The 14,259-nt window shown below is 43.1% G+C and overlaps 1 protein-coding gene across 12 annotated transcripts in view; it reads left to right on the top strand.

Moving 5' to 3' along the window:
- The window catches only part of XYLB (xylulokinase), a 145,799-nt gene that overhangs the window by 82,046 nt on the left and 49,494 nt on the right, over positions 1-14,259 (top strand). For all 12 annotated transcript variants that reach the window (XR_004402326.2, XM_076055643.1, XM_076055633.1 and 9 more), the window contains 2 exons: positions 9,549-9,622; positions 12,717-12,813. Coding sequence is in view for 11 of the 12 variants with exons in the window: in XM_076055643.1 (XP_075911758.1) it covers positions 9,549-9,622; positions 12,717-12,813 (171 nt within the window). In the remaining variant the exon portion in view is untranslated. The remainder of the gene's footprint in view (positions 1-9,548; positions 9,623-12,716; positions 12,814-14,259) is intronic.

Raw genomic sequence — 14,259 nt, 5'->3', positions numbered from 1 at the left:
ACATTTTTGGCATGCGTTTTTTTGGATTTTCTTGTTGTTATTCTGTCTCTCACTGTTCAAATAAATCTACCATTAAAATTATAGACTGAACATTTCTTTGTCATTGGACAAACGTACAAAATCAGCAGGGGATCAAATACTTTTTTCCCTCACTGTATAACCATTAAAATGTGATAGAAATTCTTAAACTAACTAGCGAGTATTATTGACATTTGTGTATTGTAAATCTTCATTGTTCACAGAGTATTTTCATTAGAGCGTTAATTGTTCTGGTGGATGTATTTCACTCCACGTTTCAAGGCTTGAATTCATCAATTCTCAACATCCAGTATTTTTATCTAACATGGCAACATGTAATTTAAATGAGTCAATACATTTCAGTAACAACAAAATAACACGTGGAAGTATCAGTTGAACATCGTGTCTAATTGCAAAGTACACGTCTCCCCCAATACAACCAAAATGAGTCCTGTTCAGATTTAAGCAAACGTGCGTTTTGAACAACCCTCACCATACAAACAAATCCTGGTTACCTTCACCTCATCAATACCGTGCTTTTTTCCCTTAAAGACCTCAATGTCCTTGTAGCTAATTGCATGGCTTGTTTCGATTAGCCCGAGCCCATTTAAAATAGCAACGGTGTACATCTTACTTTGAAAAATGTAAACCGTTCTTTATTTATCTCCTTGAAACATTTTCGTGAAGCTAGTCAATATTATTTTCAGTGCTTGTGCAATGGCAATGCGTTCAAAATGCTCAAACCCACTTGACTTATGTAGAACCGAGGAACATAGGAAGAACACACACAATTTGAGATTTTATATATTAGTTATTATTTTAGACCACAGTGTTGTTAAATGACGAATTTGTCTACCTCACGTGGAATGTTTAAAATTGCGGCTTGCCTAGTTTAGTTCCAATAATTATAATTTAGTATCTTTATCAACGTTACACTTTAATTATGTCAACATTTCTCATCCATATTCTTCCACTTTATCAGAGACAGTAAAACTTGTTATTTTGCTGCCCCCAAGAGTCACACAACTCATGTAAAATCGTTTAGACTCAAACGTTGTCTTTTCCCGTGTAATAAACAGTCGTGTTTTCCCCCTCCCCCCCAGCACTGTGCTGGGGCAATCATGCAAACTCTAAGGCACTGAGCCCTGGATGGGGAAAAAATAAAACTTGTGTTTGTGAAGACACACGGCAAAACACCAGCTGACACCCTGCACTCTTTAACCCACCGTCTACGGAGCCTCTCTCCACTTCCAGGACACCTTTACCAGTGTGCAAGGCTTTGGTCAGCAGCACCAACCAAATATGAAACTGGGTTGTCCTTAAGTTATTTGCATGAATCCCCGTCAAAGTAGCCAATTTGTATTTCCCCTGATGGTTACAGAGCAGGCCTGGGGTTGTGGGGAACCGTTTGCCATTTGCCCCGTCGCCCCACAAAACCCACATGGTGGTCGAGGAATTAATCGGACAGGGTTAAGGGAGCACTGATCAGTAATCCCCTCGTCGCCCATGTCTGGTGCACGGTCCTGCACGTAATTTGTTTTATCGATTGTCCTTTTTTCGGCGTGGCTACCGGCGCGCCTTGTCGGAGCTGGAACCTCATCCGTCAGGCTGACACACACCTCGCACTCTCGCTAACGGCCTCCCCTTATCGGCACGTACGCACGAACCACCACGGCACGTTGCCCCTCCACAAAGCACGGCCACAGCGACGCACAACCTTTTCCTTCGCAATCGTTTGAGGTCCAACGCTTTTGAAATCCGCAGCTCTATACACGATTGATGATGCTTTGTTTTTGTAGGGAATATTTTTTTTTCATCGAGCAATTCATAAATCCTCATTCTCTTGGACGTGTTCCCAAGCAAACAATGGTAGTGCTTATCTACATCAGGAGCAGGGACCAGTGTATTAATGTAACAGCCAGTGTTCACTTTCCACATATCAGTTCTTATTTTCGCCACCGTGTTGGAATGATGGGTTAAATTGACCTCCAATCAATGTGCGTTCACATATTTCCCATTGTGAGCAAATAGCCGATGATGGTGCCTTCCACTTCCTAGTCTTTATAAGAATATCTGAAATTACTACACAAAACTAATCTCTTTTTTATTTTAATTTTGACTTTAAACTTTCGTGACTGCAGGAATTCAGATTCTTTGGTTCTTTCGGTGAAGTCACGTAGATATAAAAATAATAATAAAGTGAATACAATTAATAAAAATAAAATGAAACTAATGTAGACTGTAGCCTTGTTCTAAATCGGAGTGAGTGTACTGGCAGCCTATAATGTATACTCTAGCCTGATTATTACGTTTGGTGAGTGTACTGGCAGTCTATAATGTAGACTGTAGCAATGGTTATTAAGCTGGGTGAGTGTACTGGCAGTCTATAATGTAGACTGTAGCCTGGTTATTAACCTGAGTGAGTGTACTGGCAGTCTATAATGTAGACTGTAGCCTGTTTTTTTAAGCTGGTGAGCATATTGGCAGTCTATGATGTAGACTGTAGCAATGGTTATTAAGCTGGGTGAGTGTACTGACAGTCTATAATGTAGACTGTGGCCTGGTTATTAAACTGAGTGAGCATACTGGCAGTCTACAATGTAGACTGTAGCCTGGTTCTAACCTGAATAAAATACAAATAATAATCAAATAAAAATAAGAACAAAAACCACAACGTTTCGATCGCAACACAAGCGGTCGTCAGCAGGAAAAAGTGGGATTAGCCTCTAAATGCAAACTGTTTATAAAGGTTTAGATATGGGCATAGCCCAAGTGTGTCAGCAGCATGGGCGGGGCAGCTAATGTGAATGTAGGAAACAACTAAGCAGGTCGTGGGTCTCCACCAAAAGGGCCTCCAGGCAATCACTGCACCTCGCTCCACACACCCACACGGCTGACGGTGGAGGTTGACAATAAAACACAAATCAAGTCATGACCCAAAGTGGTTGATGCCATCTTTTCAATGATTGCCAAGTTTATAACCATCCTCTCGGTTGAAATTGTGGCTGTGTCTTTATAAAGGGATGGCTTTATGAATTAATCTTTGTTGATAGCCAATAGGCTTGCAAAGTACCATGACATTATTGCGGTAGGACCAACACCTCCTCTCCAACAAAAGACCCGACTCACACACCAAAAAGCTAGACGTTAACAAAGTCGTAATTAATCGCAGTAACAGTTCTATTTCCGATGGTCTGAAATCCGTTTTAGCTAAAGGGCTAAACTTTGCAGTCACACCTAAACACATACCAATTAATGATATCATTGCCCAAGTAGACGTGACTCTCAAGGGCCTGGGTCACATCGCTGCAGACGTAGCAAGACCAGAAATCGCTGCAACCCTCAAAAACGCTAAGATGTCAGCTAGCAAACTCAGCAAAGATGAGCGTTTTGAATTATATGAATTAAAAAAGAGGGATGACATTGTCATCCTCTCAGCCGACAAGGGCAATGCCACTGTCATCATGGATAAAATAGAATATAACAACAAAATTCAATAATTACTCAACGATGGCAGCTATACAAAAATAAAAAGAGATCCCACCAACAGCCTCGTCATACAAACCAACAAAATCATTTCTGATTCAACCGCATTAATTGATCAAACCAAACAGTTCTCGTTGAAACATTCTGCTGCCAGGCCACCAAGATTATACGGCTTACCAAAAATACATAAAGAAGATACACCCCTTCGTCCCATCGTCTCTACTATCAACTCCCCCACCTACAAACTGGCTCGTTTTCTGTCTGAAATCCTGCGGACTTTCACTGGAAAAACCACCTCTGCGGTACAAAATTCTACTCACCTGGTATCGACAATTACGGGTATTTCCCTGTCCCCAGACGACCTGCTTGTCAGTTTTGATGTAGTTTCCTTATTCACCAAAGTTCCTGTACCTGACACCATCGCAATCATTGAAGACTTGGTTCATCAAGGACTAAACACTGAGGTACCCCCCCCCCCTGGGGAGACACTGCTTAACCAATACATACTTCACTTGGAATGGAACTTTCTACAAACAAACTGAGGGCACCCCAATGGGCCCCCCCCCCCCTATCTCCAGTTGTAGCCAACATTTTTATGGAGAAATTTGAGACTGACGCCATCCAGACTGCCACTCTGCGCCCAACCTTATGGAAGAGGTACATGGATGACACTTTTGTCATCTGGCCACATGGCCGGCCTGCTCTAGACCAATTTCTCGACCACATCAGTTCCATATACCCAGCCATCAGATTTACCATGGAAGTCGAAAAAGATGGCAAGCTACCTTTTTTAGATGTCCTAATAAAAAAGAGACCTGATGGTTCAATGAGCCACTCTGTCTACAGGAAAGCTACCCATACGGATGCTTACCTGAAACCAGATTCCCACCACCATCCATCCCAGAAGAATTCCCTCATCAAGACTCTGCACCATAGAGCCCAATGCATATCCGATCAGGAACACAGCCAGTGAACTCAAGCACGTACACCAAGCTGTTAAGGCTAATGGTTACTCCGACTACACAATCCGCAAAGCTATCACTCAAACCATGAAGGACCCTCTTTAGGAGCCTTTCAAAACCATCACTTTACCCTACATTGCAGGGATCACAAAAAAAGATCTCTTGAATAAACACAAGATCCAGGTCCGGTTCAACACATTACATAAAATCCGTGATCTGGTTCCATCTGTAAAAGATGAGATTCCGGACATACAGTACCCTGGCATCTACAAACTAAGTTGCCTCTGTGGTAGTAGTTACATTGGAGAAACCAAACGACATGTCTCGGAATCGCATTCGTGAACACAAAGCAGACCTAAAACACGGTAGGACCAACACCTCGGCCGTGGCAGATCACTGTTATAATTCAGTAGGCTCACATGACATTGACTTCTCCAAGACAGAGGTTCTTTGCAAGCCATCTGGCTACCATGAAAGATTTGTTCATGAGGCTATCCACATATACATATACAAATACAGAGACAATTTCAAACGAGAAGATGGATTCTGGCTTAGCAATCATTGGAAGTATTTGATAAATCATTTCGGGTCTTAATTGATTGTTCACGCTTACGGTGGCTTTCAGACCGCATCCATTATTTTCGTCTCCCCCCTCCTCTTTTCCGAACATAGATGGACTCCTCCATCTGAATAACTGCCAAATCGCTCTCCGTGGTGCTAACGTTAAAAAAACGCCACTTTTTTCAAATTTTCTTGCTGTGGTTTTCGCACATGATGATGATTGCTTGTGTTGCCGTCGAAACGTCGTGAGAATTGTATTGTTTTATATTTTTATTATTTTATTGTTTCCCTTCTATGTGAAAGAACCAAGAATATGTCTCATATGTAGTCGGTTGTAACAGTTGCCTATCTGATGGACAACTGTTACAACTTTGCCAAGAAGGGGGGTTGGGTAATCTTGTTTTCAAATAAAGCGGGAATGCAAACTCGGAAACGTGAAGCTTTCTGGTTCGTAACTATTGTAGCTCTCTCGAAGAATATATGTCTGGTCAGACGAACGGATGGAGGGGTGCACAGAGCAGACAGCGTGATAATTAACGCAATGATCATTGCGGCCATGCCCTCGCTCTGTCATAAACAGCTCAAAGGCAAACCCGAGTAGCCATAATTGGGGGCAACCCGGAGAGGTTACGGAAGTAAATAAATATAACATGAATTTTTTAAAAGTAAGCTTCCATCTCAATGCTGTTCATATACTAATTAAGCTGTGCCTTATTCCGATCGTATCAGTCTACTGCAACGCTCTATTCATCACAAGGAATTGTAAAGATGCGATCCTCCCGACTGTTGTACGCAATACATTTAATGTGCATATGTGCACGAGCAATTCAAATGTTATTTACTTATCTGTTATTCTTTTGGTCTTTCGGTAAAGTCACGTAGATAGGTTCAAAGAAAATAATAATAAATAAAAACTACGACGTTTCGATCGCTTCTTTGAACCTATCTACGTGACTTTACCGAAAGACCCAAAGAATATGAATTTCTGCAGTCACGAAAGCTTTAAGTCAATATTTAATTATCCCTTGTATGGAATTAGGTGACTGCCTCAGTCATGCACTATGCTCTGCTGGGACTGACTCGTGTTTTCACATTTATGTTACACATTTAATTAACGCTGAGTAAGATCAACTACATTTTTACAAATACAAATTCACAATTTCACCAGAGATACAACTATCTCTATTGTGCTGTTTAATCTTAATCACTTCCATTACCATGGAGCAGAAATTGAAAGGCTAGGTTTACTGAATGTGGAAGGCTGCAGAGATTTTCTGATGGGCTGTAAGAATGTATTTTGCTTCTTAGTAAATTAAATGTTAGGTGTTTCTTACATGTAAATGTAATGGTAACTTTGGTAGTTATGTATTAAAGTAGTTTCAGTTTGCCTGATATCCCCAATAACCAGAAGGGCTCTCCGCACAATTAATTCGGCTTCGAGAAGTTTTAATGCAGAGATTCTCGACGCTGAGGTCACAGGCTGTAGCATGGACACTGTGCAGGATAAATGTAAAATGTGTGCGGGGAACATCAGCGCCGCATTGCGACGACAGAACACACTCATACGCAATCATTAAACAGATGCCGTACTAACACTGCAGTTATCGAGCGCTGTGGACATGTGATCTCTCTGGAAGGGGGGAGCGGGGGCACGAGCGAGTGGTGTTGATTGAGGAGCCACCCTAACAACAAAGTGGAGGACCACTTTTAATGAATTGTAGAAACAAGATGGGGGGGGTGGGGGGGCATGTGCCAAGGGGCAGGCCGAGGCAACATTCAAGAAGCTCAACAAGAACCCAACATTAACACCTACCATTCGCCACCACCACCACCACCTCATGAATCCATGAACCCACATGGCAGGTTGTTAACACAGGCAAAGTTAAGACAGCTTTGTCGTGCGCTCATTATTATCTTTGGGTGTGGGGACGTCTTGTGCTTTCGTGAGCGTTAATACTTTGTCCGTATAGGTCGTACTGCTTTTTTGTGTGTGTGTGTGGTTGCATGCACAATTTTAGGAGCAAATTTTTCATTTTGCAGGAACATTGTCACGCCGACCTCATCTGGCTGCCTTGATATGATTGCCATTTGAAACGGTTTAACAATGACTCCTAATAAACTAAAATAGAAGCGATAAAATGATCGGTTTGGGCTGAGAGGGAAGCAGCAGACAACATTTAAAGATCATAACAAATAGACAAAAGTCTATCTCCCTGCACAAACATGAAATTACAAATTACTTCATTTTCCTGTAGGCCCTGGAGCCCCAGTGATCAAGGTGGTGGCATTCATCTGCATTTGTAAGCCAACAATGGGGAACTCTCAATTTATATATATTGTAAAATTATAGTGAACTTCACAATAACTGGTACTCATTTTATCAGCCCTAAGAAGATATGAGGCTGATGCAATCCCTAACTCACAACCTTGCAATTGAGTCAGGTGCCCTTACCACAGCAACACGCAAATGTTACTTATGGTGATGCCGATGATTCCAATTACATTTTTGCGAAATCTTTCATTTTGTGTCAATTGCTTGCTCCCAAACACCGCGTTATCTTTCTCTCTGCCATCCTTGCCTTGGAGTGAACAGGGGTAAATTAAGCCACAATCATAGACCTGACCATTCCGTGTTGTGCTCACGCTTTTGTGTCCAGACTTTTTCAACAGTGATAGAAAAACGGTGAAATCGTTCAGACTCCCAACAAAGTGTCCCTCTTGCCTTTTCCAGTTGTTTTATTTTTTTTCTCAGCAGAAATTAGCCAATAGCATTGAATCGTTGGCGTCTGAATGTTGGCTTGTTTCCTTTTTGGCTTTAGCAGGCGAGGTGCCAGGCCACTCATGCTTGACTTATTTTTTTTTAATAACAAAGGTTCCGTTCTGCATATTGTGTTATCTGCTCCCACGCTTGCCTCCAAGCTGCACGCACGGTCTATGTTGGAATAAAGAAAATAGCGTATATGCTAGGGGTTCTGCAACCTTTACGCACGTGTCATATTTGTCACTGTTTTTGTTAATATCATTTATTTATTATCTCTGTCTTATATTATTTTTATTTCATCTATGCCCTATGAGTAGCAGGAATGCAGTGAAGAATGGGGCTTTCTTACCTATTTTAAATCTCCACCCCCGAAAATGCTCCCCTTCTTTAGGAGTGCGATACCTCATTTTCGCGGCCATTTGAGAATCGAGCTCTTTCGGCCCAGAAACAGCCGTGTGCCGACCCAGGTAGTACACTGGAGCCCTGACACTCCATTAGCTTGAGCCCTCCCACTTCATCTTCCCCTGCCTCCTCCCTTGCTCGAGTCTTCAAAGGGTGTGGAAAGCGAAGCTGAGTTTAAGCCACACATTATGAAATCAGTTCCTTAAGAGAGTCAATGGTCTCATCCTGGTTAGAAATTACTGCATACATAAGGCACGAGTGTTGGCTGAGAGAAGCCTATTGAAGTGATTTCAGAGGGTGTTCTTTCTTTGTTCAATTTCCAAATCGAAGTTTCACTATTTAATTACAAGACTTCTGAAGTATAAATGAACATGAATCTTGGAACATATATATGAAAAAGTAACCATTTCACTTGTATCTGCCTCCATTTCTGTATTCTAGTTTCTAAATATATAGGACTGAATCGAAACAACACCGATTCAATGGCTGTGTTTGGTTACTTGTAAGCGGTCTTAGATGATGACAGTTCCAGTATGCAAGGACCATTTTTTCTCCAAACAAAAGCTGTATCCCATATTTCCACGTGCTTATGGGGATGCCAAATTCTATATGCTTGTAGGGATTTCGGCAAACAAATTAGTTGCCAAATCCTGTAGTTACATGATGGCATTGATTATTATTTACAAAATAATAATGGGGATTATATTTTGTAATTAGTTATGGGTATGAGAAAGCGTGTTATATTATGGGAGGATTTTATCCGTGTTCAAGAAATGGTCAATTTGTGCATACTGTACATCTGGGGAATATATTCCGTGGAGTCAAATTTAATTGCGCGTGTTAAATTCAGTGATCATGTCATTTGTTCACACTCGGGTTACAAATATTGGAGTGAAAAATGTATGCTTGTGTGAAAATACACAACGACTTATAACATGTTGGGTAAAACAAATGTATTAGAATGTCACTGAAGAGAATGTAAAAAAACCTTGACCGTTAGTTGAGCTGGCCTTCATGAAATGCAGAGTTGTCGTTTAGAGTGAGACAGTCTTAAATGTTCTGGAAATTATGGGTGTCATGTTTTTTAACACTGACGACGTAACAATCATTGTTAGTAGTAGGTGCCGTTACATGGTGTGCTTCTGCGGCCGTCTGGAACGCTCTTCCAATATCAGGAAGCCGCTGTAGCTCAAATGAAGACTCATTTCTTTAGAACTGCTTTTTTGTGTTTTATTTGTCGTCCTTCCCCGCACCTCCTATGAACACGGTTGGATACGTACGGTGCGAAAGAAGTCCAACGTACATCCAGGTGCAGCAGGTTGAATCATAATGCATGCTGTGCTCATGTACCTTTGCAGGGTTTTATTTCGACACGATGGAGATTACGCCACCGGCGGTGGGCATTCACCGCTTCAATACCGATGACGAGAAGGTGCGTTCTTGTCCGGATCGAGCGCGGCACGCACAGTTGTGGCCACCACCAACAGTTACAGCAAACGTCTCTCCTTGTTAGTGGCCAGCCGCGTGCACTTTCAGGGTTGGCAGCAGCCAGCGCGCTTGCCTAATGCTCGTTTACGAACATGGACAATGCCTGCGGGCGTTGGCAGATCCACGAGCCAGGGAGACGGATTTAAGCAACTCGACAATAACCTGAACCTTATGTGCACATTGGATAACATCGATAATGGCCGTTCACCACTTAGTGGCAGTGACGTCACCACGGCGCTTGTTCCATGCTAGGTGCATTTTGAGGCTACATGAAGTGTCGAAGGCCTGCTGGCAGGAGGTCATGGAACAGACCCAAGTGCCTTGAGTTGACTGACTGAGATGACTGGCAAATGTACCAACTGTGCTCACCACTATGCCAACTTTCTGCGTTTTAGCCACCCGGCACTCTGCTCGTTGTTGTGAGTGTCACTTCTATGCCCTTCATTGTTGTTGAATGGCGACTGCTTCCAACTTCACAGTAGTACCCTTCATGAACCTCCTCCACAGAGGCTGATCTTGATACTGCTTGTACCAGTACAATCAGCTCCACATCCTTCTGTAACACATCATTCCATCTCTTCTCTAGCCCGGGCCACTCCCCCGTTTAGCCCCATCTGTGCGGCTGAACGAGAAGCTGCTTGGGCATGCTGTGGCTAGGCATGCAGGCTACATGACGCAGCCAATGCAGCCTCGCTTGCCGATAATTCGCACACTCGCACATGAATTAACATGCTGTTGGCTATGTAGCAGCTTGTGTATCGGGGAATCGAATGTAAATAAATGTTTCCACTCAGGTTTGAAGATCGCTAGACGGGATTTTGGTCTTCAGTTTTAACTTATTCAAGAATTGTTTCATAATCAAATATGTGTGCATGTTCGCATAAGCACACACTGAGGTGAAGAGAAACGCACGGAGATAGATAAACATACAGAGATGCGGGTATCGCTCCACGTATTCGTTATCTGCAAATGTAATTGTCATTGCCTGTTATGCAATATTTGATTAATTATTTGTAGTATGCCAGGATATCTCCCATAACCAGAAAGATTCTCCACCCCAATTAGCCTGGCATCGAGGGACTTTACCGGAGTAGTAAAGTAATAGTTACGTAGAGCCCTTTTGTCTGTTCACTGCTGGATGAAGACCTCCTCACAACGTGCAGGATGGCGAATTGGGTCCTTGGGAGTGTTGGTTCAGATACCACTCACCACTAATGCTGGCTGTGGCTGGGAATCGAACTCGGGTAATTTTATAAATAGAGCAAATCGCTAATCACTGAGCAACACCACTGTTTGTCACTACTGTAGGATAAATGATCCTTTATTTAGATTTGTCCTGTTTGGAAGATTTGACCACTTAAGCAATTTACTATTTTTATGTGTGGGAGGAGACCAATGTGCCCTAAGAAAAGCTACGCATGTGAGGCAATATATCTGAACAGAGAGTGGATTTATTTTTGGAACGTCAAGTTAGAGTGACTTATAGTTTACTGTGACGTGCACATTAATAAGAGAGGCACTTCTAAAAATACAAGCCCCATTCCTGCTCTTCACTTTGGTAATGGCTCGTCAGATGGTTTATCATTTGAAACAAATTTTTAAAAACCTGATATTGCAATAATGATATAATCTCGAGCGTGCCACTTATTGCTTCGCATTCGACAGCTCCTCCAAATTCTTTACGGAGTAAAGTGCCCGAGGCCACCTGTCACAGAGCCCTGGCTGCTACCGTGGATCGCCGCCCCGGCGCGGACATCCGCGACCTCGTCCCCATTTCTCTCCACTGCAGTCATTTATACTTCATCTAAATCTTATCGGTACACAACATGTCGAATGGTCAGAGTGCTCTGTGCGTTGGTACTGTCGCAATTTCGGTGGCGGGGTGGGGGGTTCACGCGCAGTTTCGGAGATCTGGAGCACCTACGTGACTTTACCGAATAGAACCAAAGAGTATGGATCCTTGCAGTCACGAAAGCTTCAAATCTAGAATCTGGAGCACGTCAGAGTTTTCTAGACTGTGTATTTTTTTTGAACAGCCTGGAAATCAGCCGTTGTGGCTGGGCTGCAGGAATGAGATGTCACAAACAACACAACTGCTGGTTATGCCTCATTGCCACTGACGCTGCAAGGGTTTGCACCTGCGAACTTTACCCTTTCTGGGTCACACCGTCTCTGCGCGTATTAATTCTCCGCGTCTCTGCGTTAAGTACGCAGCCAAGAAAAGGAGAAGATCAATCCAATGCTTATCGAAGCACATGAATACATCATGGGACCTCCCTTTGCCAGTCTAAAAATGTAAGAATAGGTTTTGCCCTTTCTGGCAATAAAACAGTTTGTGTTGAGATGTTAAAACACCAAACAGAAATCTTCTTGCAAAGGAATCGTGTCTGCATTAAAACACATATGCTTGTGGTGAACATACAAACAAAAACATGCTCTGGTTGTTTGCATGTTCACCACAAGTATACGTGGTTAATGCAGACATGATTCCTTGCTAAAGGTTTCTGTTTGATGTTCTCACATCTTAACGCAACTGTTTTATTGCCAGAAAGGGTAAAATCTATTCTTATATGCACATGAATGCGTTTACTGGTTTTTTTATATTCAATGTTATTATTGAAGGTATAAGATATATTTAGGCTGCGACGAATCATGTCAAATAACTCAGTCAAATCCCACATGGAGTGTTACTCATCTCCATTGGTAACCCTGAGCTAGTAGAGTGTTTTTTTTTTTGACAAGTGAATAGAGTGTGTGTGTATTAAGTCCAGTGAGGCTTGCAGTGTGCAGCAGGAGTTTATCCACGAATGCCACTTGGCCCAGATTCTCTTCACCACAGTGTTTATTCCGTAACATATTTTTTCTCGGTCTTGGCTGGAAAACCACACACACTTTGTATCCTGTGCCAGTACATGGTGGAGGATGTTTGGAAATCGAATGGGGACGGCTGCCCCGCGCAGATGTCAGACAGTTGGATTGGCTTTTCGCGGTCGCTCTCTCTCGACGGTGCCATGCCCCCGCTGTGCGCGCCTCTACAGGTGGAGGCGTTTGCAGATGACGTGGAGGTGCGGGCGCTTGTGGAGGGGCAGTTCCTGGCCAAGCGCGTCCACGCCGAGGGCCTTGGCTACCGCACCGGTGAGGTCTCCCGCTCTCACGCCAGCCCCCCCCCCCCACAGAAACGGGGCTCCGCGCATGAGCAGCCCCGGGCATCGATGTGTACGTGCTGCAGCCGTGGAAGTACAGCAAGTAGGGTGCGGGCCTATCTGTGTGTATGTGGATTTTGAGCATTGTCCTAACATGATGTGCATTGGTGTTCTCTCGGCTATGCTGTTCCATCACCCGCACACGAAAAGTACTCAAAGGGGAATGAGCCACACACCCCAAGCAGTGTCCTTCAGCAGAGGAGTCTTGACACTCACGAAAGCTTTCCTGGATAAGAAAAACAACTTTTTTTTATTATTTGCCTTGTTTAAGGAGGGAGGCCGAGCTGCCTGTTATTTGAGTGTCGCAATCGGGTTGCTTTTAGAATTACGGAGTGGTGACGCTGTGGTTAGAATGCTCAACGCACGGTCAGAATATCACAAGGTTAAATTCTAATTAGGGATCTGGAAGCACTCCTCATGTCCAATACAAACTGAGCATGAATCAAGCCATCATCACCGCTCACTCTTCAAGATTGTCAGGGCCAACTGCCGTCATACAACCTTAATGAAACGTATATATGGATGTACTTTGTAAATTCTGAATTACAACATTATACTATTCTTCTTGCCTTAGCAAATGTACTATCACGAAGTGGCATGCCAATTATGGGTTGTCCTGCATGGCATTTCCACTGCTGGCTTAGGGCTGCCAACGTTGAAGAACATTCCTTCATTGCTTATTTGAGAGGGCAGACACATCGCCTCTTACGCTCTTTGCTAATGCCAAATCTAGGGCCTGTGCTTAACAGGGTTTAACCGCCTATGTGAACAATAAGACAGTTTACCCTTCCTATCAAATGCTGCACAATGCAATTTCAGCCTCATTAACCCACATCCACTATGCAGAGTAGTATAAAGTGAGCCGTCCACTTATCTTACCGGAAGGTCTAGAAGAATTGGTTTAGGGTGAAAAGGAGAGTTTTTCATTATGGACAGCACTTAGTGATATTGACTGGGCACTTACAGAACAATTTAGAAATGTACACTTACAGACCCTGTGCACCTGGTACACAGGCGCACAGTTCAGCGGTGAGAGGAAGATGCTCTCGTCGAATACAAACGTATTGCATTTCAAGCCTTTGTCAACATTCACTCTAGCAAATAATCAAGTCAAACTCCCATCATTCGTACAGCTGTAATCATATGCGTATGTGGATACACATCATCAATTCGGATTTTACAATGCGCAGCCACAACCAGATTCACAGATAAAACTGATTGCAGGCTTACAGCCCGGATTATTTAACGGCACGCACTGTATGACGAGGCCGTTAGGCACGTTGGTGTGTTGCTTTTCATTACCAAGTTCAGCTTTCTAAAAGCGCTCCAATCTGCTCTGAATCCGCCTCTTTATTTCATAATGTTTTTAACTTGTTTC

The sequence above is a fragment of the Petromyzon marinus genome, chromosome 4, assembly GCF_048934315.1.
Source record: "Petromyzon marinus isolate PM22_M1 ecotype Great Lakes invasive population chromosome 4, UKy_Petmar_22M1.pri1.0, whole genome shotgun sequence".
Classification (NCBI taxonomy): Eukaryota; Metazoa; Chordata; class Hyperoartia; order Petromyzontiformes; family Petromyzontidae; genus Petromyzon; species Petromyzon marinus.
Note: the sequence above shows the minus strand (reverse complement) of the source record. Positions and strands in the feature narration are given on the sequence as shown.